This window comes from Aquarana catesbeiana, linkage group LG04, assembly GCF_042186555.1.
Source record: "Aquarana catesbeiana isolate 2022-GZ linkage group LG04, ASM4218655v1, whole genome shotgun sequence".
NCBI classification, from domain to species: Eukaryota; Metazoa; Chordata; class Amphibia; order Anura; family Ranidae; genus Aquarana; species Aquarana catesbeiana.
In genome coordinates this window covers 653,971,978-653,999,685 of record NC_133327.1, presented here as the reverse complement: position 1 = coordinate 653,999,685, position 27,708 = coordinate 653,971,978, and the positions used below count along the sequence as shown (strand labels likewise).

The 27,708-nt window shown below is 42.2% G+C and overlaps 1 protein-coding gene across 3 annotated transcripts in view; it reads right to left on the bottom strand.

Annotated features, from left to right (window-relative positions):
• The window catches only part of CAMKMT (calmodulin-lysine N-methyltransferase), a 685,679-nt gene that overhangs the window by 82,984 nt on the left and 574,987 nt on the right, over positions 1-27,708 (bottom strand). For 2 of the 3 annotated variants that reach the window (XM_073628476.1, XM_073628477.1), the window contains one exon: positions 239-302. The exons of the other annotated variant lie outside the window; for it this stretch is intronic. In XM_073628476.1, coding sequence (XP_073484577.1) covers positions 239-302 — 64 coding nt within the window. The remainder of the gene's footprint in view (positions 1-238; positions 303-27,708) is intronic. 3 annotated transcript variants of the gene reach the window in all.

Here is a 27,708-nt window from a genome sequence, read left to right as displayed (position 1 = left end):
GCGGTTTCATTTATTTTACTACCCACTGTGAGCCTTATCAGAAGGCCAAGTATAAGAAGTTTCCTAGTTTATGATTAGGAAAGAATCTGATAGATTAGAAGACTCAATTGAAGTTGGACATAATAAGTATTACAGTATTACATGACATTAATCCTGCCATTCCATTACTTTCTCAATCATTGTGCACAGACTAATTATTCTGAAGCCAGCGATCAGGAAAAAATAGAAACATACTTACACAGGGCTGCAGTAATCTCTTTATTGCATCAACAAGGCAGGCTCTGTACTGGTCCAGAAACAGGCTGACATTGAGAAGAGAACACATTCTGGATTACAATGGGGGTTTAATGTATTAATGATACAAGAAGACAACTATCAAGCCAATTACACTAATTTAGCGGCTATAAAAAAAGAAGAATTACATAAACATTAGATCCTCTGATATCCAGTGGCCTAGGGTGGCCATACACAGTGCAATTAATGCAAGTAGAATAGAAGGATTCGTCATTTTGCTATGATCAGCCTGAACAGGGAAAGAAAATACTGTGAAAAAATAGACAGTAATCATCTCGTACTCACTACACCCCAGTTCTCCCCTGTAAACAACAATACATGTCAGTCCACCAAAAGTGCATAAACTAGGCTCCCGATCAGTGCTCTTAGCCAATGGCTGAGAGTGCTGAATTGAGTGTTCTGATGGGGGGGGGGCATCTCCCTGTCAGAATACAATAGCACAGCAGGGGAGAACACTGTACTAACATCAGATTGCTGTCAGGGTTTTTTTTGATCAATCCCCCAAAAAAACTAGTAGTGTGTACGAGGCTTTAACCGGTTCAATACAGGGTATTTTCACCCCCTTCCTTCCCAGGCTAATTTTTAGTTTTCAGCGCTGTCGCATTTTAAACGACAATTGCGCGGTCGTGCGACATTGTACCCAAAAAAAATTGACGTCCTCTTTTCACCACAAATAGAGCTTTCTTTTGGTGGTATTTGATCACCTCTGCGGTTTTTATTTTTTGCGCTATAAACAAAAGAAGAGCGACAATTTTGAAAAAAAACACAATATTTTTTACTTTTTGCTATAATAAATATCACAATTTTTAAAAAAAAAACACAAATTTTTTCCTTAGTTTCGGCCGATACGTATTCTTCTACATATTTTTGGTAAAAAAAAATCGCAATAAGCGTATATTGATTGGTTTGCGCAAAAGTTATAGCGTCTACAAAATACAGGATAGATTTATGGCATTTTTAAAAAAAAAATATTTATTCATTTTTTTTACTAGTAATAGCGGCGATCGCGATTTTTTTTCGAGACTGCGACATTATGGCGAACACATCAGACACTTTTGACACATTTTTGGGACTATTCACATTTATACAGCGATCGATGCTATAAAATTGCATTGATTACTGTGTAAATGTGACAGGCAGTGAAGGGGTTAACCACTAGGGGGACACAAGGGGTTAAATGTTTCCTAGGGAATGATTCTAACTGTAGGGGGCGGGGACGTACAAGGGGAGGAGACCGATCAGTGTTTCGCTGTACTGGGAACATAGATCGGTCTCCTCTCAACTGACAGGACGTGGATCTGTGTGTTTACACACACAGATCCACGGTCCGGCCCGGTTAACAGGCAATCGCGGGTGCCCGGCGGACATCATGGCCGCCGGGCACATGCACCGGGTCCCGAGCAACGCGGCGCGCGCGCGTCCCCTAGGCGGCCGGGAAGCCCAGGCCGTCATATGACATCCACCCAGTATGGGAGATCCCATCTGTGGATGTCATATTACAATAGCCGGGTAGCGAAGTGGTTAAAGAATAAGTTCACCTTTTTTTTTTCTAAATTCCAGATCCTCTATGTAGGGACTGATGTGAATGCACAATGTATATGTAAAGCGCTGCGTAAATTGACGGCGCTATATAAGTACCTGAAATAAATAAATAAAAAGAAAATATAGCATTAATGTACTGCTTTTGCATTTCCATCTATTCTTTCCATTTATTTTTCACTTGCTTACCTCCCTCTCTTCATAGCTGTTTAAACACACTGCTCGATTACTTCTGCCTTACTTCCTGGACAGACTTTAGGTCATGACACAGGAAGGAGTTGACCAGCCGAGGGTAGATGACGCAGGTGTATCGTCACATATGGCGACCCATCACATTTGGCTACCCGCTGGAGTGTGCATGCGCGACACCGCCATATTCGTTCCAACACTTTTATGACAAAACAGCACACTAAAACTGGCTCCACCCCTAAGTCCAGGTTCAAGCCCCACCATCCAAGTGGACATAGAGTTAGATTATAATTATGCTGAGTGAAGCGAGGCCGTGCCCAAATCGTGGCGAGCGAAGCGAGCCCACGAGGGGCCCTGCTGCAAAGTGGTGTCTTACAATCAATAATTATACAGAAGAAGAGTTTGTCTGTAACGTCACTTCCGTGACATTATCTGATGGTTTCACTGCACCGTATGGTCATAAAAACTTTTGGAACGCATATCGGCATGTTACGCATACGCAGTGCGACATTTCTCAGTGGATCGTCACTTCCGTAGCCAAATGTGATGGGTCGCCATATGTGATGAAACACAGGGTGTGTGCTAATGAGATCAGCTGGTCAACTCCTTCCTGTGTCACTACCTAAAGTCTGACCAGGAAGTAAGGCAGAAGTAATGGAGCAGTGTGTTTAAACAGCTATGAAGAGAGTGAGATAAGCATGTGAAGAATAAATGGAAAGTAGTTTTATTTTTGCTAAATAAGTACATTAATGCTATATTGGCACATAGGAGAGCTGGAATTTAGAAAAAAAAAGGTGAAGAAAGGTGAACTTGGCATTTAATGTTCCCGTAGACAGTTGAAATTTCAGCTGGCTTTTGCTCAATGGGCTAAAATTTTTACCGTGTGGCCCTGCAAGCACCACCTAGCTTGACAAAGGTCTATTTTACAAATCAGCTGTGCGGGGGGAAAAATGAATGTCATAAAGTAAATGCATCCTATCAGATGAAGTCACTGTTAGGGTATTCAGGCAGCTGCGGGTGCAATAGCTAGCAGTAAAGGTGGGCAGTGCTGTAGGGGGTGATGGAAAAGGGAGTGCAGTGCTGTAGGGGGGTGATAGAAAAGGGGAGGAGCAGTGCTGTGAGGGCAGTGGATGTGAATAGGGCAATGCACACCACTAAGGGGGGGTTGTGATGTGAGAGGGGGGCAGTGCTATAAGGGGTGATGTAAAGTGGGGCAATACTGTAGGAGGGTGATGGAAAATGGTGGGCAATGCTGGGGGGGGGGGGTGATGATTTGAAAAGGGGTTGAGGACACTGCTGTGACTAAAGGGATATGTGATGTGAAGTGGGGGACTGATGTGATGTGAAGGATCTGAGTCCTCACACAAAAATGTGATTCAGACCTCTGCTGGAAGAAGATTTTACTGATTGGGCCGTGAATTTTAATTCAATACCCCTGCCCTAACTGATTGTTAAGGAGCCATCCGCTCCTTAACCACTTCAGCCCTGGAAGGATTTGCCCCTTTCTTGACCAGGCCATTTTTTGGCGATACGGCATTGCGTTGCTTTAACTGACAATTTACACAGTCGTGCAACGTTGTACCCAAACAAATGTTATGTCCTTTTTTTCCCACAAATAGAGCTTTCTTTTGGTGGTATTTGATCACCTCTGCGGTTTTTATTTTTAGCGCTATAAACAAAAAAAGACTGACAATTTTGAAAAAAACACAATATTTTGTACTTTTTGCTATAATAAATATACCACCATTCTTTACTATAATATATATTTTTTTGTTAAAAGAAATCACAATAAGCGTATATTGATTGATTTGCGCAAACGTTATAACGTTTACAAAATAGGGGATAGATTTATGTCATCTTTATTATTATATTTTTTTTTTACTAGTAATGGCGGCGATCTGCGATTTTTATCAGGACTGCAACATTGCGGCGGACAGATCGGTCACTTTTGAGATTATTTTGGGACCACTGACATTTATACAGCGATCAGAGCTAAAAATAGCCACTGATTACAGTATAAATGTCACTGGCAGGGAAGGGGTTAACACTAGGGGGCGATCAAGGGGTTAACTGTGTTCCCTCAACATGTTCTAACTGTAGGGGGGGTGGGACTGACCGGGGGAGGGGACCGATCAGTGTTCATACTTAGTATGAACACACGATCGTTCTCCTCTCCCCTGAGAGAACCGGGATTTGTGTGTTTACACACAAACACATCCCCATTCTCGCTCTGTCAAGAGCGATCGCGGGCCTGCTGTGACGTCTTAAAGGAGCGATGTACACCTACGGCGATTTGGGCAGCTTTGCCAACCTGTCACAGTATAACTGCGGAAGCTGGTCGGCTGGCGGTTAACAACCAGTACCCATTCCACAAATACTGCATGCCTGGACCACTACTTAATTTCCGCATGCAGTTAATTGTTTATTTCCTTCCGTGAACAGATTTTAATGCCTTTCATGCAGTATTTAGCTAGTGTTTCTCGGTATATACTGCAAAGCTGTCTACTGAATTGACAGTTTTAGGATCTAATGCGATATTTAGGCAAAATGTGACACCTAAATATCTTATGCAAATTCATTCTGTGAAAGGAGCCCTATGTGTCCATTGAGGAGGTCAGGGGAAGAGTTGTAAACCACATTAGACTAGAAACTTCATCAGCCTTTTTATGTAGTGTGTGTCTGCTTTGGAGATTTCCTTTAATGTCTTGTGACAGTGACATTATCACAGGGACACTCTATCAAAAATTTAAAGAATATTTGGCTGCAGTGGAAGTTTAAAGTGTAACCGAAGTTTACACCTCTTGGATTTTTATTGCCGTCTGTGTCATCTTTAGGGTTATTCACCCTCTTCATTTGTCCTGGTGACCATTATCACTGAAAGTGGAAATGAAAGAAAATGCCAAACTTTTAGTGGTCACCAGAACAGGAATAGAGTGGACAAATTCCAAGGATCACACTAATTCGGGTGACTACCCGGGATTTCCCTCACGTTGGAAGGGCTTTCTACTCACTTCCTGTTGTGCCTATGGGACCCCTCCCTTTCTCTATCTGAAATGAAAAAACAGTTTTGCTTTAAGTTCTATTTTACTTTTACCACCTCCATATTCCACTGTATCGGAAAAAAAAAAAAACAGCTGGGAGGTAGACATCTATTTCTGCAGTGCCGCTTATAAATGCCACTCCAGAAATGTCCTCTAGGCAGCCAGTGCAGGAGTTAATGGCAGTGTACAGAGCTGATTCAAGGGGCTCTGTACAATGTGATCACTGCGATTCACCAAAGTACAGTGCTTCCATCTGTAAACCCTCCCCTGGTGGTCATTCATTAGTTCCAAATCAGCAGTAGCAACATATTCAGTGTAAAAAAGAGTTCTATTGTGGGATAGTTATTAACCCTTTCAACACACCTCTTCTGTCCCACACTACTAGGACTGGTGCTGCAATTTATTACATTTTGTTGTTGGGTTTACACATACTTTAAGCAACACAGCATTGACAAGACCAAGCCAAGAATGGGAAATGGGGGGGGGGGGGGGCTGCTCCTGGCAGGGTCTCTTGTCCAGTCAAGTACCTCCCTCCCTGGTTAATGTGTCTCCCTGACACCTACCTTACCTCCAGGTCACAGCACCTCCCAACTCAAACCTCCCTCCTCCTTATATCAACTCTATGCCACCTACCTCACCCCATCCTGGTCACCGAACTTCCCTTCTACCCATTACACACCCCTTCTCCTCCACTTTATTGCACCACCTCTATGCTATGCACATGTCACAGAACCTACATTACACCTCAACTGCCCCCTTCCCTCATACCACCTCTCCCCCATCCATCTAACACTCCCCCTGGCATAAACACTCCACCTCTTTGTAAAAGAGGGCACAGTTTGGCATCTTTTCCCTGAGAACTGAAGGACCTTCTTCTGGCACTGAGCTCAAGCACCTTGGTCTGTGACTGGATAGTGAGGGAGCAGCAGCAGGTTATTGAGGTAATTCCTTTGCTCTCTCCTCCTGCCAGTCTTTTCCTTAACAGCACATGTCTCACAGAATGGCCATGAAACCTCCTCTTCTGCAGTCCCCCACCAGTGCTGTGTTTTCCTGCATAGCAAACTGCTAGTTATAGAGGCAGACATGCAGGCTCATTCCAGAGCCTGGCTGTGACCATTCACAAACACACACCACATGGCCCGGCCCCCTGCTTCCTCCTCACAAAATTTGATTGACAGCAGCTTGAGCCATTGGCTCCCGCTGCTGCCTCTGTATCCTGTGAGGAGAGGAACACAAACCAGTGTTGCGGCTTATGGGCACAGCACTGGATCGAGAAAGGACCCAGGTAAGTATAAAGAGGGGTGAGGAGGCGATACTACTACTGGAGCATTAGGATGACCATCTAAAATGGAAATACAAAAGCATTCAAATAAGAAGAAACGTTTCCAGATACATAATTTGGTGTATAAAACTAAAGGAGGAAAAAAGTCCACCCAAAATATTCAAAACTTGATGATGTTCAGAGGATAATGGATAGAAGAAGAAAACCCATGGTCTTCAACCTGATCACACTGCCTCTAATCATAATAATTTTACGGTCAAACAGCACAACTTTAATGTGAGGACCCTCAGGAATGGACTTCATTGATGATGAAACGCGTAGGGTGGCGTTACGGCATGTGATATCATCGCGCACAGGGAAGTAGAAGCCATCGAGTTGGTTGGAAACAACACAACGGTATTTATGACATGCTGGTTTTACTTTTTATAAATGTAAGTGCTCTACATTTAATAATACATGCTGGATACTAAATTTAGTACACTATGAGATGCTTCCTTCCTTTCCTTTGAACACCTTGGGAGTATTTATGACTATTTGATCAGACTGACTTGTGCATTTGAGAGAGTGAGGCTGGAGGAAGAAGTTGGTGGATTATTCATACCTGAGTCTCCTCACCATAATCAAGGATTCAATTTGTGCTGTTTGACCATTCCTTTGGGAGGGTCCAATTACTATAGTAAGAGGCAGTGTGATCAGGTTGAAGCCGATGGGTCTTCCTCTTCTATCCATTATCCTCTTAGCACCATCAAGTTTTGAATATCTTACAAGGACTTTTTTGCTCCTTTAGTTTTATATACCAAATTATTTATCAGGAAAAATGTCTTCTTATATGAAGGCTTTTGCTCAATTTTAGATGGTCATCCTAGCACTGTGCTGTTTTTGATATAATTATGTTCTATATTGTTTCCCGCAATATTGCGCTAACAGCTTTTTTACAAGCTCTTTTTTTACAAAGTTTTTCGCCCAAGCGCAACTATTTTCTTGTATTTATAGATACTACTACTAAGACATTTTTTTTACCTTAATGCACTGAGTGCATTGTAAAAAATGGTCTGCCTTTGGAACCACTTTAAGTTTACTTTAAATAAGTCCATAAATGTAAATTGTCAATAAAAAAACATGATGCACATGCTCAGAGAAGTGTTACATAAATGTACCTAGAATCAGAGACGTCTACTGTACATCACCTTACTATAATGCAGCTTTACATTAAACTCGTAATGTACAAATCAGGTTAAGTATACAGTCAGATTATGTAATTCTACACAAATGACTGACGGGATTTGAGCTGCTGCAGTAACGTGCCAGGAAAATGCTAATTTTCTCAGTTATCGCTGTGAATGGCGAACACACAAAGCCCTCATCAGGACGTGCAGAGGTGAAAAGAAAAGAGTAGGCAACTCCTGGCGAACACCTTCCATCGAGAGGAGCACGGAATAAAATAACACCCGCAAAGACCAGTCAACACTGAAATATCCCCAGCAGGCAAATTGGATGAAAGACTCAGAAGTAATTCAAGAAGCCTCAGCACAGCTGTTCAGCAGCGACGTTGAGGTAAAAGATGTCATTCCCTGAAAATAGTTAAGGATCTAGCTACTAGGTCATAATACGGCTTATGCCAAACCTCCCAAAGGTCAGGAATACTTACGTTAATGTTGGCCGAGATATTTGCTGAAGCACGTCTAGGCTACCCTTGTTTTACAAGCCAAAACATTTCAAATAAACTTCTAAATAAATAGATTGTATATATATAGATTTTAATATATGCTTCTATATAATAAGTTTTACTTGGAGTTTTTTGTAATCCGCACAATATGATTTAGAATGGAAAAAAATCTTCAGCAAAGCAAATACATTTTAAATAAACATGAGCCCATCAGAGTCCTAGCTCACATCAGGGTCCTCAGGCTAGGTTCACATCTGTGCAGGTAGTGCCACTGCAGAACCTGCACAAATATTGGCAATCGTAACCACCGACACAGAGAAATGCGGGACTCGGGGGCAGATGCCATTAATCCTAATGGCACGCCGCCCGCACTGGAAATCGTAACCGTACTGGGAAACTTGGTTCCCATGTGGACTGCGATTTCAAAAATAGTGCAGGGACTTCTTTCCAGTGTGTCGAGGGGCATGGCAGCCCATTCAAACGAATAAGCTCTTAATCCCATGCAAACCGCGGCCGTAAAGGTGTCAACCTAGCAGACCCCACTTACATCAGAGTCCCCCTTTACATCAGAGTCCATCTTACATCAGAGAGCCTGATAAAATCTTGCAGCAGGCTGGATTTGGCCCATGGGCTGTAGTTGGTACATAAGAGTGAATTCAAAGTTTCTTAAGAGGGATTTAAAGTCCCTCATTTACAAAAATTACTAACGTGCTCCTATCAATTTTTGTCCCTCATTTACAAAAATTACTAACGTGCTCCTATCAATTTTTGACGCTCATTTACAAAAATTACTAACGTGCTCCTATTAATTTTTGTTTAAGAATGTACACTACACCACATATGTGCTATACAATTCTTTCTACAAGCGTTTCTATAAGTCAGGATTGCTTTGATCACTTTTCAAAGAACAATTTTTGCAGTTGCTTGTGGGGTTTCTATGGAGCAGTGTTGTCAACCGTCAGTATTTTCCTGGCAGCCAGTAAAAAAATTGCACTGTTCTCCTGCCAGTAAATGCCAGTGACAGGAAAAGGTTGCCAGTTAAAAATATGGCTGTGATGGCTGGCAGGGGCTTTAAATACTTGAAGGATATCTGCGATGGCTCTGGCTTGCTCAGTTTTGACAGACTGAAAAACAAATTCTAACTTCCGAATTCTTTCTTCTTCAGGTTCCTGCTGCTCCGTCACGCCTTTGACTCACAATTTAAATCGGTCCAGCTCTGGATGGAGCATGATGATCTCGAAACTCTACTAAACGATGCTGAACTCTCCACAATCTCATATATACCGAGCATCCATCCAGGTTGGATTGGACAGGTTGCGTGATCTGTGGTGGGCGGAGGTGCAGGAGCTGGACAGTGAAGACTGGGAGGACATGTGGGATTACCCGCATCAGCCACTAGGGACAAACTAATCCAATTCAAAATCCTGCACAGAAGATACTATACGCCCCAATGCCTTCACCGCATTTACCCAACCTTGTCATCTGCTTGCTGGAGATGCTCTGGCATCCCTGCAGGTTTTCTACACATATTCTGGGATTGCTCACATGTTCAAGAGTATTTAAGGGAGGTAACTCAATTTATCAATGGGTAAACTACCATACCCATTCCTCTGACAATCAGCCTCCGCCTCCAAGGCCTTGTGGAACACCTGGCATTAGCTAAAGCAACCCGCACTCTAGTATTCTATTATTTTACACGAGGAAAGCCATAGTACTAAAATGGAAGTCAGCCAATCCCCCTACCCTGTAATCATGGAAAATATTAATCAATACAATGATACCCCTCTACAAAGCAAAATATTTGTCCCGAGGATGCCCCAAAAAAACTGAAAAAGTTTGGCACTTGTGGACGGACTCAGAGTCTACAACGGATGACCAGCCCATAGGGGATCGCCCTGGCTAGATACCCTCCATAATTACCTGGCCCTGTTGAGTGCTGAGGTTCATGCCCCAAGTGAGTGGTGGGATTAGTCCAGAGGTCAAGTGATCACACTTAATCTTGATTGCTCCCGTAACGTCCAGCTCAGACAGATAGGAGCCAAGAGAAGTTCCACAGAAAAAGATATCTCCTACCATCATCCTACTATGCGAAACCTGGGTACCGAATTTGTGGTTGTTTTGGTTCTTTAGCTATAGTTATATATGTTTTAGTTTTGAGATACATGGTGAGTTGTATGCTGTTATTCACATGGCTATGTGCACCAATTGGCCGGGGTATGCCCCAATGGCCCTGATTTGTACCTTTATAATGAAAAATTCCAATAAAATTAATTAAAAGTAAAAAATAAAAATATGGCTGTGATGTTCAGCATGCGCAGTTCCAGTCTGAAGCCAGCCAAGACCATCCGGGTGCCTGCTACAGTGTGTTCAGGTAGCGACGGCAGGGGGTGGGTCTGGCGGAGGCCGTGCCTGAGCATGTGGTATGATGTTATGGTGCAAGGGAGCTGGGCGGAGCAGCCAGAGCCTCGTGTGTGGGTCTGCAGGATGGGAACAAGGCAAGCCAGAAGCTGTCAGTACTGTTTGGACTGGAGTGGACTGAAGGGGCCACCTGCCATGGAGAGAGAATGTCACTGTGACTGTCATGTCGGTGAGGAGTCATCATCATCTGTGCTGCTGCACACTGCTGTCAGTGTCACTGTGAGAGTCAGTTTCATGTGTGTGTGCGCCCATTCTAATTTCTTGCCCTCCTGAGTCCCGTCCCTGAGCTACTTACTCAATTGAAAATAAAAAAAATATCTACCTTTAATCACATTGCTAATTGCATATTGTACTTGTTTGTAGCCCAAATACTGAAATTTGCACTTAGAACTGTAAATTTGTAACATTTAGAAATGTCAGTAAAAACTTGGCTGTGCCAGTAAATTTCAATGTGGTAGGCTGGCAACACTGCTATGGAGCCCCTTCATAGCCACAGCACTATGCAATTTCCCACCATGACTACAGATACACATGAAGCCACTCTGTGCACAGGCACACACAAGTGACACAGAGAGTGTACAGTCTGCTCCGTCTACCTGACATTCAGAAGGGAATTAGTAACATGGTCAATGAAGTTTATTTAAAAAATATTTTTAATTTTTTTTTTTTAAATGCTGTAAATAAAAAAATAAAGCCTTATAAATGACCAGAACAAAGAAGATTACCCCCTTAGACTTTAATGGGGTTCCGAGTTCACAGACTTTAGCCAGAATGTTATGAACCCCATTAGAACTGAACCCAGGTAGATTCGGTCATCCCTATTCTGAAACAACTGACTTTTTAAAATAATATTCTTGTTTTCGCTTTTTTGATCTTTTGTTGCATATTATTGCTGCTAATCTCATGCAGCCTCTTTGCAGTCACTTTCTGCACACAGTACATGTAATCAAGTGATGGCTGCATAACATTTCTCAGTATGTTTTTCCTAATGTGACAACAGTGGACTATGAGGTTGATTTACTAAAGGCAAACAGACTGTGCACTTTGCAAAATGCAGTTGCATTCTGCAAGTGCAGTTGCTCCAGAGCTTAGTAAATGAGGCTTCACTTTGCAAAGAATACCCAATCATGTGCAAGAAAAAAAAAAAAGAATTTTTGCTTGCACGTGATTGGTTGATGGCAGTCAGCAAAGCTTACCCTTATTTACTAAGCTGTGGAGTAGGGATGAGTTTCGAGTTCGAGTTGAACTCATGTTCGACTCGAACATTAGCTGTTCGCAAGTTCGCCGAACAGCGAACAATTTGGGGTGTTCGCGGCAAATTCGAATGCCGCAGAACACCCTTTAAAGTCTATGGGAGAAATCAAAAGTGCTAATTTTAAAGGCTTATATGCAAGTTATTGTCATAAAAAGTTTTTGGGGACCCGGGTCCTGCCCCAGGGGACATGGATCAATGCAAAAAAAAGTTTTAAAAATGGCCGTTTTTTCAGGAGCAGTGAGGGGGGGGGCCGGGATCTGGGGGTCCCCTTGTTAAAGGGGGCTTCCAGATTCCGATAAGCCCCCCGCCCGCAGACCCCCACAACCACCGGCCAGGGTTGTGGAGATGAGGCCCTTGTCCTCATCAACATAGGGACAAGGTGTTTTGGGGGGCTATCCCAAAGCACCCTCCCAATGTTGAGGGCATGTGGCCTGGTACGGTTCAGGAGGGGGGGCGCACTCTCGTCACCCCCTCTTTTCCTGCGGCCTGCCAGGTTGCGTGCTCGGATAAGGGTCTGGTATGGATTTTTGGGGGGACCCCAAGCCGTTTTTTTTTTTTTTTTTGGCGCGGGGTTGCCCTTAAAATCCATACCAGACCTGTCTGGTATGGAATTTAGGGGGAACCCCACGTCATTTTTTTTTTTTAATTTTGGCTGGGGTTTCCCTTAATATCCATACCAGACCTGAAGGGCCTGGTATGGAATTTAGGGGGACTCCCACGTCATTTTTTTTTTTTAATTTTGGTTCGGGGTTTCCCTGTGGGGAATTCCCATGCCGTTTTTATCAATGAACTTCTATGTGTATTGTCGGCAATGCAATAGCCGCGGGTAGTTTTAAATGGGTTTTTTCCTTCCAAATGTCATTTTGCTGTCAGACTGTTCTAAACACGGGAAACATGCGCCCCTTTACAGGCATACTATAGACACCCCCCAGGTACAAAATTTAATGGGATATTACACTTTTATTGTATGACTTTAAGCATTATTAAAATCACTGCTCCTGAAAAAAGGGCTGTTTTTAAAACTTTTTTTTTGCATTGATCCATGTCCCCTGGGGCAGGACCCAGGTCCCCAAACACTTTTTATGACAATAACTTGCATATAAGCCTTTAAAATTAGCACTTTTGATTATTCATGTTCGTGTCCCATAGACTTTAATGGTGTTCGCGTGTTCGAGCGAACTTTTTTCCTGTTCGCATGTTCTGGTGCGAACCTAACAGGGGGGTGTTCGGCTCATCCCTACTGTGGAGCGACTGCTCTTGCAGAATGCAACTGTACTTTGCAAAGTGCGCAGCCTATTTGTTGTCTGTTAAAACGGTAACTCCATTGGAAGTCTGTAGGACTGGGTGACAACAAAGGAGTATAACTGGCAGACAGGTTGTCAAGTTGTCCCCCAAAAACAGGACGTCCCTTTATGGCAGGGTTAGCAGGTTTTTTTTTTTTTTTTTAACACAAGCTGCAGATATTGAAAAAAAAAAGAATATTACTTTTAATATCACAATAATTAAAATAAATTAAAATAAATAATTATTATATTTGGGGCTTAACAATTTGGTAATACGTGCACTTTAACTTGTAATACTGCTATGTTTGGTGCTCACATGAACAACTGTGCATTGCTGGATATTTTTAAAGCAGGACATGCTGCTGTTGAAATTGATCATAATGAAATATTTCCACTCCATTTATGTGTGACACTCCAACGTCCAGTGCTTAGTTTGTTCCCACCAGAGTGATTTCTCATTGAATTGCTACCTACCTAATGGTCTCTCCTGAAATAACCTGTTAAACCGAGCTAAAAAAGGGATTTCTTTCGATTCTGGTTTATATTTACCACCCTTTCATGGAGAAAGCATTTTTCCACACTGTGCAAGGAACATTGGATGTCTCCCATTAATTTTCAACAACCGACTTGTCATCTTCATCTCTCAGTAGAATGACCACCTGTATAACGGCTTTTTGCACGTAGTCAAAGAATCTCTTACTGCCCATCACAAGTCTATCGCCTTTCTCCATCAGCTTTAGCAACTGCACTTTTGTCAATCACTGTTTTCATTTCGATTCTGACTATAAAGTTTATGTTCTCCAGACCAAAAGTGTGTCTGTCATTATACATAATACAAGGCTGCAGTTTCAAGAGTTGGGCTATTTCTGAGATGGGTAAGTTGGATACCATACTGAGTAATCCTTTAAAAAAGGCAAAATTCCAAACAAATCTTTTTATTTAGCTGTGGATAAAATGGGGAAGGTTTAGAGCAGGGGGGCCTCCAAAGTATGGCATGTAGGCCACATCCAGCCCACTACAAGTGGTCCTGCGGCCAGGGTCAGTGGCCTATTCCTGTGAACAGTTTGAGGACTCATCAGCGGAGGCTGCCTATAGTTTCTGCTTCAACCTGATGTAATGAAATAGTACTCCATCATTGGTATCAGTGGGAGGAATAGTACTCCATCATTGGTATCAGTGGGAGAAATAGTACTCCATCATTGGTATCAGTGGGAGGAATAGTACTCCATAATTTTTATCAGTTGGAGAAATAGTGCCCCATCATTGGTATCAGTGGGAGGAATAGTACTCCATCATTAGTATCAGTGGGAGAAATAGTACTCCATCATTGGTATCAGTGGGAGGAATAGTACTCCATCATTGGTATCAGTGGGAGAAATAGTGCCCCATCATTGGTATCAATGGGAGGAATAGTACTCCATCATTGGTATCAGTGGGGGGAATAGTACTCCATCATTGGTATCAGTGGGGGGAACAGTGCTCCATCATTGGTATCAGTGGGGGGAATAGTACTCCATCATTTGTATCAGTGGGGGGAATAGTACTCCATCATTGGTATCAGTGGGGGGCACAGTGCTCCATCATTGGTATCAGTGGGGGGAATAGTGCTTCATCATTGGTATTAGTGGGAGGAATATTACTTCATCATTGGTATCAGTGGGAGGAAATATGCCCCATCAATGTTGTCAGTGGAAAAAATAGTGGTCCATTGTTTAAATCAGTGGGAGGAATTATGCCCCATCATTGGCATCAGTGGGAGAGATTATTCCCCACAGTTTGTGTGAGTGGAAGGAATGGTGCCTCATAGCTGGAGTCAGTAGGAGACATAGTGCCTCAAATGCCGGATTAGCCCATAGGTTTTGAGGTTTTTTCAGTTTTAAGATCACTGCTCTACATGAACCAATACATTTTTACATTATACATTATTATTAATTTATTTTTATATTTTTTACTTTAAAACTACAGTCACACAGGCAGCTAGGGGCTGACAGTTTGTTGTGTTCAGAGGTGGCTAAACGTTGATCTGGAGACAGCAATACTGTATGCTATGGCAGCATACAAACTAGCTGATTAGCTGTGCCCAGTTTGTGCGCGGCCAAAACTCTGCAGAAACACCGACCCTAGATGCAGACTGGCTGCTTACAGAGTCGGTCAGAGGCTCTACTCTCAAATAACTACTGAGATGAGCAGTTACATGTACACAGTGGCAGAGCCGGTCATTGATTTGTACAGAGTACCAAATCTAAGAGCCGCTGTAGACAGCTGCAGCTGTTTGCACATCGTGGAACTGATGTGCAAAGAAACTTTTTTATCCTGTAAGTGTAACTTATTTTAGGATATTAAACAATTGTTATACTACTGCACGTAGGTGGCGCCTCCTTTCTCCTCCCCCTTCTTATCTTGATACAGAGCTGGCTTTACTCTGAGGATAGCTGTCGCCTTCCATGTTCTACATATACACATATCTACATGTGTGTATATCTCCCATTTGGTATAATAGACTGTTATGGACTACCTACAAACTCATCGATTGATTATATACTGTTTGGGTTTCAGCTCTAACTCTGCACCAGAAAAACTTTGCAATTTAGTTTTTTCCCCCCGATATACAGTATTTGGGCCCGGAGACCAAAACCAAATACCGCCTCCATGCAAAATAAAGACTACTAGACCAGATAATGTGGTTTATTATTGGTATAGTAAATACAATTTACTACTAATATTTATTTATTTATTTATAACAATACTTTTTTTTTTTTAAAGGTTAACTTTTTTATTTTTATTTTTTGTAAAACACAACAAACAACAGTTTCGCAGGCGTACAGTCAGAGCGAACATCTCTGCAATCATAGTACAATACAATTGTCAGGTATTCAGGTATAGACAGCAAAGTAACATACATACAAGGTGTGTCGTTAATTAGCACAATCTATTCCATTCATTGTTCAGTCGCAGATAACCCACATATTATAGTATCCCCAATTTATTCTGTATCTCAAGGGGCGGGTGGTATGGTGCTATCTGAGTTGACCCAGGAGTTCCATATTTTAGAGAATTTTTTCTGGCATCCTCTAGCTTCATACGTCAATTTGTATAATGGTATGGATTGATTAACAATGGTGAGCCAGAACTCTATAGTGGGTAAGGATTGGGATTTCCAGTCCATGGTTATCGTTTTTTTGCGTAAAACATCACTATACGTATAAAGGATTGTATGTTTTTGGATAGGTCTTCGTCATCAATGTATCCCAGCAGACATCTAAGAGGATTGCAAATGTAAAGTATCTTAGCTACAGAGCTGATAAAGGCCGTGACTTTTGACCAGAATTTCCTTATCGGGGCACATTCCCATAGTAGGTGGACGAATGCACCATTCGCTATTCCGCATCGAGAGCATAAGGGAGAAGGCAATCTCTGCAATCTATATAGTAAGCATGGTGTGAAATAGGATCTATATAGTAATTTGGTCTGGATCACCCTGTCCCTTGAAGAAATGACAGAGGATACTTGCAGGGGAGGAACCTCCTTCCAGACATCCTCCATCAACTCAGGTATGTCGGAACGCCATCTATGCTTAATGGTGGTAAGCCTGCAAGTCGTGGAGTGGAGTAAAGTCTTGTAATATGTAGAAACAAGTTTAGTGTGAGAGGGGTCGGTCAGTAGGCGTTCAAATTGGGAAGATTGCATCCCTATATTGCGATGGCCGAATTGTGCAGCAGCAGTATGTCGTATCTGTAGATATTGGAAGTAAGCTGTACGAGGGAGACCAAAGTCACTTTGGCATTCCGTGAAAGAGCGGAATGTATTATCCGTAAACAAGTGTGAGATTATTTTCACATCTTTTTTGAACCAGTAACCCCCGTCAGTTCTTTGGAAAAATTATGGTAGACATGGATTTCCCCATAACGGGGTGTTGGGTGAGTATATGGTATGGATAGTGGGTGGTAGTAGCTTCGAAATTCTAAAGATCCGTAAAGTCATGGCCAGGACGTTTACCCCTTCCCTCCCCCTAAGCGACATGAGGTGTATGAGATTCTGGAGAGATTCGTATGAAGTGAGGGTGGCTGCCTCCAAGGCAGTGGCTGCATTGTTGGCCTCAGGATAAAACCACCAATGGGCATGTGCCAATTGCGAGGCAACATAATAAGTTTGGAGACAGGGAAGCACCAGGCTCCCCTCCAAAATGGGTAGCTGTAAAGTGTGTTTAGCGATCCTCACCACACCTCCTCTCCAGATAAAGTTAGTGATTATGGAGTTTATCTCTTTAACTGCTTGCTGCCCGGGGCGGTGCAGCTCTCATTCTGGGACGCCGTCATATGACAGCGTCCCACAACGGTAGCTCTCGCGTGCCTGCGCAGTGCGGCGATCGCGGCCGCGCTGTGTTGCTAGGACATGGCGCAATCGCGATCTGTGTAAAGAACTGCGTCCACGGCTCTTTAACCATGTGATCGGCTGTGTCCACAGCCGGTCACATGTAAACAAGGAGATGCCGGTAATCCACTCTCCTCCCCTCACACTGACAGAGTATGAGGAGAGGAGAGCCGATCAGTGGCATCTCCTTACAGGGGGACATCTAAGGATGTCATCAGGGCACTGATCAGTAGTGCCCTGATTACAATAAATAAATACAGTGTCACAAACAGTGCCCACCACTGCCCACCAATGCCAGCATATAGTGCCCACCAGTGGCAGCAATCAGTGCCCACCACTGCCCACAAGTGCCACCAATCAGTGCCCATTAGCGATGCCAGTCAGTGCTGGCAAACAGCACCAACTATCAGTGCTGCCCATCACTGCTGTCGATCAATGCCCATCAGTGCCACCCATCAATGCCCATCAGTGCCCATCTGTACTGCCTACCCGTGCCACCTCTCCGTGCCCACCAGTGCCGCCTATCAGTGCCCACCAGTGCCACCTATTAGTGCCCACCAGTGCCACCCAACAGTGCCGAATGTAGCTAGGACTTCTAGGAGATAAGGCCATTCAATGGAGTCAAAGGCCTTGTGGGCGTCTAGGGCCAGTACAGCTCTGGAGCCAGTCGTGTCATGGATCGCTTGTATGTTGGTAAAGAGTCTACGCAAATTTTTGGAGGTCGATCGTCCGGGCATAAATCCAGTTTGATCTCCAGCTATGATAATCGTGATTACGGTGTTCAATCGTCGGGCTAGTACTTTGACCAGAATTTTTACATCTGAATTAATGAGTGAAATCGGTCAATATGATTCGCATAGAAGATGGTCCTTATGAGGTTTGGGAATTAAGACAATCAGTGCCTCAGACATAGACGGTGGCAATTGTTCTGTTTTAAGGGCATAATTGTACATTCGCAGCAAATGCGGAATCAAAAGGTCCCTAAACTGCATGTACCACTCTATGGGGAACCCATCCAATCCAGGTGCTTTATGTCTGGCGAACGATTGTATAGCCTCCCCTATTTCTTCCGTCGCCAACGGAGCCTCAAACCCGAAGGCCTGATGACCCATTAGTTTCCGAAGTGAGATGTCAGAAAGATAATCGTCTAGTTCCACTATCATATAATGAGCTCTAGTAGCGTAGAGTGTGGAATAAAATGTGACAAATGCTTCCATAATTTCTTTGTTTTGCTCAACCATTATGCCTGCCGGGTTTATAAACCTTGGAATATTGCATGACTGATAATCTGGCCTAGCCAAATAGGCCAGTAGGCGACTGTTTTTATCCCCAAATTCAAATAGTCATTGCTTCTGGTATAGCAGTTTTTTTTGTGTGCGTTCTAAAAGTACCAGCTCTAATTCCCTGGCCTTGTATCGCCATGTTGTGTGTGTTTTGGGGGTAGGAGATAAGCAGTTTCTGCATCCCTGAGCCCTCCTTCTGCGTCCATCAATTTGGACTGCAACGTCTTACGGCCTGTCCGATAACTGCAGCAAACGAGCCGCGTGTGGTGGCCTTAAAGGCATTCCCAGACCAAAGGGATGGAGGCACTCTGTTAATTACCCAAAATGATTTCATGTCAGCCATACTCTGGTCTACCACGGCCTGGTCTGCCAACCACAATGGGCTCAGTCTCCACACCCGATATGAAGAGGGTGTGCCCAGGACAAGATCCACCATCAAAGGTGAATGGTCGGACAATGTTCTGGGAAGATATTTAACCCCAGCCACCATGTTAAGCATATCTGATGAAACAAGACATACGTCTATACATGACAATTTACCATGCGAATGAGACTAGCACAAGTATTCCCGCATATTCGCATGGCTCCATCTCCAAGCCTCCACTATGTCAAATTGGGTTAGAAAGGAACCTAGGGGTGTGGGGGCTAGCATAGAGCATCTAAACCTATCCATAGAGTTGTCTAGGACTGTGTTATAGTCCTATTATAGGCTATTATTAAGGGGCCCTCAGCAATTTCTAGTATCGTGCCCATCACTCTTTCATATCATTTTTTGGTAAAAGGCGGAGGGACATATATACTAGTCACTGTGTAAGGTTTACCTAGGAGTTCCAGCACGAGAATCAAAAAGCAGCCGTTAGGATCAAGTTTGATGTGTTTAATAGTGATTGGTGCTTATTTGGCTATAAGGATGGAAGTCCCTTGGGCATATGATAAGTAGAGTGAAGGGCATAAGCTATTTTAGCTCTTTTAAGGCCCATAACTCTGGAGCCCAAGAGATGGGTTTCTTGGAGAAGGATCAGATGTGGTTTGTGCCGCACCAAATAATCAAACATTATAGAGCGTTTCATTTTAGAGTTAAGCCTCCTAACATTCTTTATAACAATACTTAATTACACTAACTAGATCACTAAAATGAAATGCATGTTTATACATACAAATGGTTCAGCCATTAAAGCATGAATGCTTCTTCTTCAGCTGCCGCTGTTGTTCTGATGTCTGTTTGATTACTTCTTTTATGTTATAGGTTTCTTACTGACAGGCTACAGAAATGTCCAGAAGATTTTAAAAGCACATGTCAGGTAAGTAATTAAATTAATTGAGTCGGTCCCAGGCTCCATAGGTAGGGGTTGCTATTGTGACAGTTATGTAATCAACATGGTGTATTACAGAAGACATTTGTATGACTTGATCTCTAGAAGATATTCTTATTGTTATGTTGGTTCAAAGGCTTCAGCGTTTTCAGTGACCTGGGGTAAATATGCATATCAAGAGTTCTGACTTTTCTTTGATTTCATTGCATGCCTTATCCAGGTCAGTGACTGAGAACATATTCAAGTCAAAAACAGCCAGGCAACTAGCATCCTCAGGAGGAGGTCAACAATAGCAGCACCTACAGTTCTCTCAGCACAGATTTTCTTTTAGTAAACAATTTGATGCTCTGGCTTACATGGGGAATATGGAAGGCCAGGACCTCTCCTCATCTGGAACTGTGGAAACCATGCCCAAGTAGAGAGATAAGGACTAGTCACTAGTATTGTCTGTAGGTTGTCGGCAGGTGATCTTTTTCTCTATTTCTGACCTTCCATGCCTTGATTTGTACTGTGTAAATGTTGGGTTTCATGGTAGAGAAGCAGGGCTTTTGTTCCTCCTGTCAGAGCCATCCTCTGATGACTGGTGATCTGATGACTGATTAAGGCAGTGGTTCTCAACTCCTGTCCTCAGCACTCACTAACAGGCCAGGTTTTATGTATTACCTTGGGGAGATGCAGACTAGACTACTGCAATCACTGAGCAGCAAATGATATCACCTGTGATGTATTTCAGTTATCTTGCAAACCTGGCCTGTTAGTGGGTCCTGAGGACAGAAGTTGAGAACCACTGGATTAAGGTATATTGAAAAAGTAGCAGTAGCTGTGGGGGAAAAACAGATCTACAGAATACAAGAAGCAGAAGCAAGGAGATCCTATAGGTCAATCTTCACTTTTTAAGTTAAGTTCAGATCCCCTTTAAGGTACAATAAACAACTTTTAATATTTCAAACTCCTCCTAAGAGAAAATGTGTTGGACATGATACTTCTAAAATGCAGTGCTGTGTTGGCATTATCTCCATTTTTCAGCCAAGACCCAACATAAATTATCCCAAATCTCCATTCTGTACTTTAACGTTAAAGTGTGATACTGTGTTAGCTGAGGCATGCATCCAGAATGGTAGTCTTTGTCACCAAGATAAAAAGGATTTCTATGATTTCCAGTTAGCCATTAAAAGGTATTATGCCCCGTACACACGGTCGGACATTGATCGGACATTCCGACAACAAAATCCTAGGATTTTTTCCGACGGATGTTGGCTCAAACTTGTCTTGCATACACACGGTCACACAAAGTTGTCGGAAAATCCGATCGTTCTAAACGCGGTGACGTAAAACACGTACGTCGGGACTATGAACGGGGCAGTGGCCAATAGCTTTCATCTCTTTATTTATTCTGAGCATGCGTGGCACTTTGTCCATCGGATTTGTGTACACACGATCGGAATTTCCGACAACGGATTTTGTTGTCGGAAAATTTTATATCCTGCTCTCAAACTTTGTGTGTCGGAAAATCCGATGGAAAATGTGTGATGGAGCCTACACACGGTCGGAATTTCCAACAACAAGGTCCTATCATACATTTTCCGTCGGAAAATCCGACCGTGTGTACGGGGCATTAGACTCGGCTACTTTTGTTATTTTGAAAAGTGCTATTCTGCATCCAGTACTGGCACTCGGCCATCATCCTGTGCAAATATATTCTCTAAATATATTTTCAGAAGGTCAGATGGTCACACCACTATGTGAGAATTATTCATCTTGCTACAATTTGATCCTATGCATGTCTGTTTAGATCACAGTGTTTGATAGCAGAGATGTAATCAATTCTTAGTGATTTGATGCTCTTCTAGAAAAATAAAATTGCTACCTTTCTCTGTGTTTGGGCTACAGGTACACAAATTGAGCTGTCATCATATTTCCTATAATACTTCACCGTTTCCTATATCTTCATTATTCGGTGCCCTAAAGGAACCTTGCTAAGACATTAACTACTGTATGCCCCTCCTAGTCCGCTACACATTGCCTTATCTTTATTCACTTTTCACAAACCATCTTGTAAACCACATATTAATTTACAGAGCTAACAGAGTTCCATTCTGTTCATTCCTATTCTAAAACAACCTTCTATCTCAATAAAACCATCATCCAATCATGATACTGCATTCAAACACAGATACTTTTGGCCTACAGCATAAAGTGAACCTGTAATTTGTCCACTGAAAGCTACAAAGTCACGGCACAGCAGGTACACTGGAGCTAGTCACGTTACCCATCTACTCATAACAGGCAATCAGTCACACTACATTATAAGAGGTATGGGGGAGTATGTTTGTGCCCCCCAATGGCTTGAAGTTTGACATCCAGGACCATTTAAACTGCTTCCTGTGAGCTCAGGACATTAAGATTTTGCCCGCGACCCCTTGAGCGGTAAAATTACCCTCACTGATCTCTGTAGCTGCAGGCACTGTGGAGCATTTCACTGTTAAAATTTATAACAGAGCTACTGTACTAGAGCCCTTTCTAAGTTCCTAAGTCTTTAGCTACTAACCCTTCTCCCTCTTTCAGAAGTGGCTTGGCAGCCTTCTGGCCCTGTAAAACCAAAGGATGTTCCCTGTGTTAACGCTGGAAGGGAGGAAGCCTAAGCAGGCTGCAGCCTCTCTTCTTTACATTTAATCATTTGCATGAAAAGCTTTCAGTAGACAGCTTATAGTACAGTTATCTTTAAATGCAGGTTACCTCTCAACCAGCAGGTCCTCCCCTAAACATATCTGGCCCCAATTAATGTGGAGATTCGATTTGGGCCACTGGGTGCTGCACACCCTCTTTACAGAAGGTTTCCATCCTGTCCATGCATGTCCAATAGATCTCCCATTTGTTAACATGGGAAGTACATAGTACATTGAGGTCACAAACAACATCTAGCTCGTATAACACTGCAGATTTTTCCTGAACTGCATACTAAAAATATTCTAGGTGCATCAAAACACAAGGTGTGCAAAGTCTTACTGTTTGTTTCATAATGTAAGCAACAACATCCTCAGTAGAAAAGCCTGTCCCTTGGCAGAATGCTGTAGAGAAGGACCCGTGCTTTCCAAGTGGAAGCAGTGGTCTTTCTGCAGGACTCCGTGTTATCTGCAAAGCTTAGGCACCCTGTTGATTGAAGTGTTCTAGCTCTAAGAGCCTCCTCTTCAGTGATGACATGTAGATTTTGGGGACATGGCATTTTCTGCAGTGTTCATTTTTGGCACTATCCCCTATTTTCACTTTAGTTATATATAATTATGATCATTATTGTTCATTGCCAATGTTTACCCATTTTCTAGCCCCTGTGTGGGCGATTAACAAGCTTGCTTAGGAATCTCTTGTTTATTTCCAAAAACCCAATAAACATATTGAAACAGAAGTCTTCTAGCTCTGACACAGCAGGCGGTATGCTGGACCCTGGGGGGGGGGGGGGATTGAGACCCTGAGGGCCCTGTCATGAAGGGTGAAGACTGGGCTTTCTGGCCCTACAGTTGGACTAGTAAGTGCAGCAGAAACCTGGGTCTCTTTGATCTCAGGTGGAGTCCCTGAGATCAATAGAAAGTCCCTCAATTCGGGCCTGCATGAAAGTGCTATGGAAGATGGTAACCACCTTTGTTCGATTGTCCATGTTTGAATGTGGATTGTCCAGATTCAACAACAAACTGGACAGGTTTGTGTCCCAGAGCAGGGATCCTCAGAAGTTTGTAGTGGATGCAAACAGTGGAGATAAGGTTCCTTTTTTCCGGTCGAAGCCCATTTCATTAGGAGTGCCAGTGCTTCTTTTATCATCAAGCTTTTGTTGCTCAAGTTTGCCAGGCTTCTACACCTGGTCTTCTCTTCATGCGTAGATGCTCATGCCTCTGCAGACACCAGCTTTGGGTGAAAGGTCTTGCAGATGGCTTTGTAGTGGGCCTTTGAGTTTGGTTGGTCTTGTTGCTGTTATGCCCACCTTTCAAGTCCAATGCTTTGGGACATCCAAAGTAGTAATGAATATAAGTTATCCTGTGCTCTGTGTAGTATGATTAGGAAATTGGGATTTTTGGTGTACCTGTAAAGTCCTTTTGGTCTTTTTCTCGTTGCCTGCTGCAAAACTGAGGCTTAGCAGAGCTGGGCAGAGAATTTATGCCTCCTTTTGGCCAGAGTCCGTTCACCTGAAGTTGGAAGTCTAACCCAAACAGTCATAAATATGAAGTATGCTTACCACACCTGGAACGTGTTTAGCTGATTTAAACAGAATGTTCAGTTGGGCTTTAATAAATTCGTTGGTAACACAGGTTCAGAAAGCAGAATGCCACCCTGTTTAGTATATGATCGACAGGTACACAAAACACAGTCGTCATTCTATTTCATCAAATACAGCACGGGATAAGTGTATGTCTTGTATGAGATCTACACCTTGTCCTGCGATAGGCTCTCATTTCTTTCTTCCTGGCTTTATAGCATACAAATGCAAATACATAATATCCCTGCAGTATTTTGTACATGTGCCCACTAAGTGTTTCCAGGGCTGCAAATAACTTCTTGAAAAAGGCACTCAAATCTTACAAGTGTTTCTAAATGTAAACATGGAACTATATGAAAGATTTAAGGATACAAACATCTCTTGAATGTAATCATGTATATACATGAAGCCCAATCTACTTGTTCCAGTGGTTTCCTGAATAGACCTTGTTTTCATGTAAATGAGCCAGGACTGTACAACTGCCTCACTATTCAGGGAATCAGACAATGCCACCCTTGCTTCAGAAAAAATGGAATTACATCAGGCACCTAATATTACAGAAGGTACTGAGGCTACTTGTGCTGTTTCCTAAAGTCCTGTCTCGCTGATTGACAGCATAATATATCACTGCACTGCGCTATCATTTAAGCGAAGACCGCAAGAATAAATATTACACATTAAAAATCAAGTAGAATTTGAAGCACAAATATTGCACAAGGCAAATTGCAAACATAAATTAAAATAAAAATGGTATTCCACATTGCATGTTAAATTATCTTAAAGGAAAACTCCAGGCAGGCAGTTAAACAGATAGTTAAAATACATATATGCCAAAGGGTTTGCAATTCCATATAGCTAATCTTTTGATTTCTACCTGTTTTCCACACTGCACCGCCAGAGGGTTGACATACATTGTTTCTTTCTCGTGGTTCAGTAATTCAGCTTTAGTCTACTCTCCACCCCATTCTCATTGGACAGTGAATCGCATTAATGGCTCTGTTCAGCGTGCAAGGAGCTGACCTGGTTAGCAGTAATGCTAAACCAGGAATTATAGTGCCTTGAAAAAGTATTTATACCCCTTGAAATTTTCCACATTTTGTCATATTACAACCAAAAACGTAAATGTATTTTATTGGGATTTTATGTGATAGACCAACACAAAGTGGCACATAATTGTGAAGTGGAAGGAAAATGATAAATGGTTTTCCAAATTTTTTACACATAAATATGTGAAAAAGCTATACGGCTGAAAACGTCAAGTGATGCGTACACTAGTAATCCAATTAAAATATTAGAAATATTTTGTTCTGATTTAGCTAAAGTGTATTCATATACTCATGATTTTAATCAAATCAATGCAGATACTCTTTTTTCCAATATCAAACTCCCTACTCTAGCTAATGAACAACGTGAGAGACTTGAGTGTCCTATCACAAATATTGAAGTTCAGAATGCTATAAAAAGTTTAAAACTCCATAAAAGACCGGGCCCTGACGGGTTTTCGGCATCATATTATAAAAATTTTGAACACATCTTAACTCCAATCTTGACTAGAGCATTCAATTCTATTTTGGCAGGACACTTATTTCAATCTGAGACATTAAAATCTATTATAGTTATGATTCCCAAACCCTGTTCTGATACTACCTCTTGGACTAATCATCGCCCTATATCCCTACTCAATTTGGATATTAAATTGCTTGCTAAAATATTGGCATCTAGATTGAACAATATTATTGATCAACTTATACACAGGGACCAAATGGGTTTCATGCCCAAGAGACAAGCAGGAGATAATATAAGGAGATCCCTTTTACTCATTCATGCAGCCAAATCCAGACGCATCCCAACCTGCCTCTTATCTTTAGACATCAAAAAAGCATTTGACTCAGTTACCTGGCCTTATATGCAGTATATGCTTCAAAAATGGGGTTTTGGAATACATTTTCTGACCTGGGTTTCCTCTCTTTATAACAACCCGAAGGCTTATATTAAATATGCCAGTTATAAATCGGCAATGCTCGATATTAGAAGAGGTACGAGACAGGGTTGCCCCCTATCCCCGTTGATTTTCGCTCTACTTATAGAACCTTTAGCACAATTAATCAGATCTACTCCAGACATCAAAGGTATTGAATTAGGTGGTTATCAACACAAGCTTTGTCTTTTTGCAGACGATATCCTTATTTTTTTATCACATCCCCACATTTTCTCCCCTAATCTTCTTTGCGTACTTGATAAATTTGCACATATTTCAGGACTCTTTGTAAACCCAGTTAAATCAAATGCACTAAATATATCTTTATCAGTCTCAGAACTTCAACAGGCTCAAAATTCCTTACCATTTAATTGGGTCTCTCATAAATTACCATACTTAGGAATATACCTCACATCCTCACTTTCTGATCTTTTTGCAGTCAATTATCTACCTCTATTGAAACAGACCACAGGCCTTATGAAACAATGGTCCTCTCTTCCATTGTCATGGTTGGGACGGATAAATACTATAAAAATGTCGTTATTACCGAAATATTTATACCTATTTAGAGTACTTCCGATTTCTATACCATCATATTTCTTTAGAATTACACAAAGTAAAGTGATGTCGTTCATTTGGGGTAATATTAAACCCCGTATATCTAAATCCACTCTTTACCTTAACAAAACATGTGGGGGATTGGGGTTACCAAACTTTTCCTCTTATTATCACTCTGCACAAATATCAATTTTAACTAATAAAAGAGGAAACCACCGCGCTATATACTATACACAATTAACACAATCAAGTAAATAAATAACGAACAATTGAAAAGAGAGCAGCTGCTTAAAGGTGAGATACACACACTACAAATTAAATAAACAAAAGAAGCAGCGCTATAAATCAATTATGTGATACTAAACCACAAATAGTGATTAACAGTATATAAAGTTCATAAACAATCAAGTGACACAATAAAGTTCAATCAGTGAATGGAAGTCCGTGCCCCAGACGACGTCAGAAGTGTGACGAAACGTACGTCGGGCGTGCTGACGTGCTGTATCTACCGTCTGTAGGACGGGTGTTCGTGCTAGCCGGCCGGCTTTCCATGCTGTTTTTATTCGACACACTGTAAGTGTAATTTTAATGTTCTTGAATAAATATCCATCCAGGATTACGCTATGTGCTCTTTCCTTTTTTTGGGGCATTGTTTGTGAGAACAACTCCAAGATAGGAGTATAGTATTCTCTGTATCCTGGTTTCCTTATGTGGAGGATAGTGAGCCATCCACGGCCTGAAGAGTGGTCTAACGGTGTCCCATCTCAAGAAAGGCCCCGACCGGGTTAAGGTCACAAGCTTTTTTAAGCTTGCCATTTGGTAAGCGTCCATTTTATTCATAACACTGTGGTGTGGTGAAGGTATATCCAGTCCCATCTGTATTTGCCTAACAAGGGACCCAGGTGTTCGGTTTTTCATCCATTGCACCTTTGAAAACTTCCATTCACTGATTGAACTTTATTGTGTCACTTAATTGTTTATGAACTTTATAT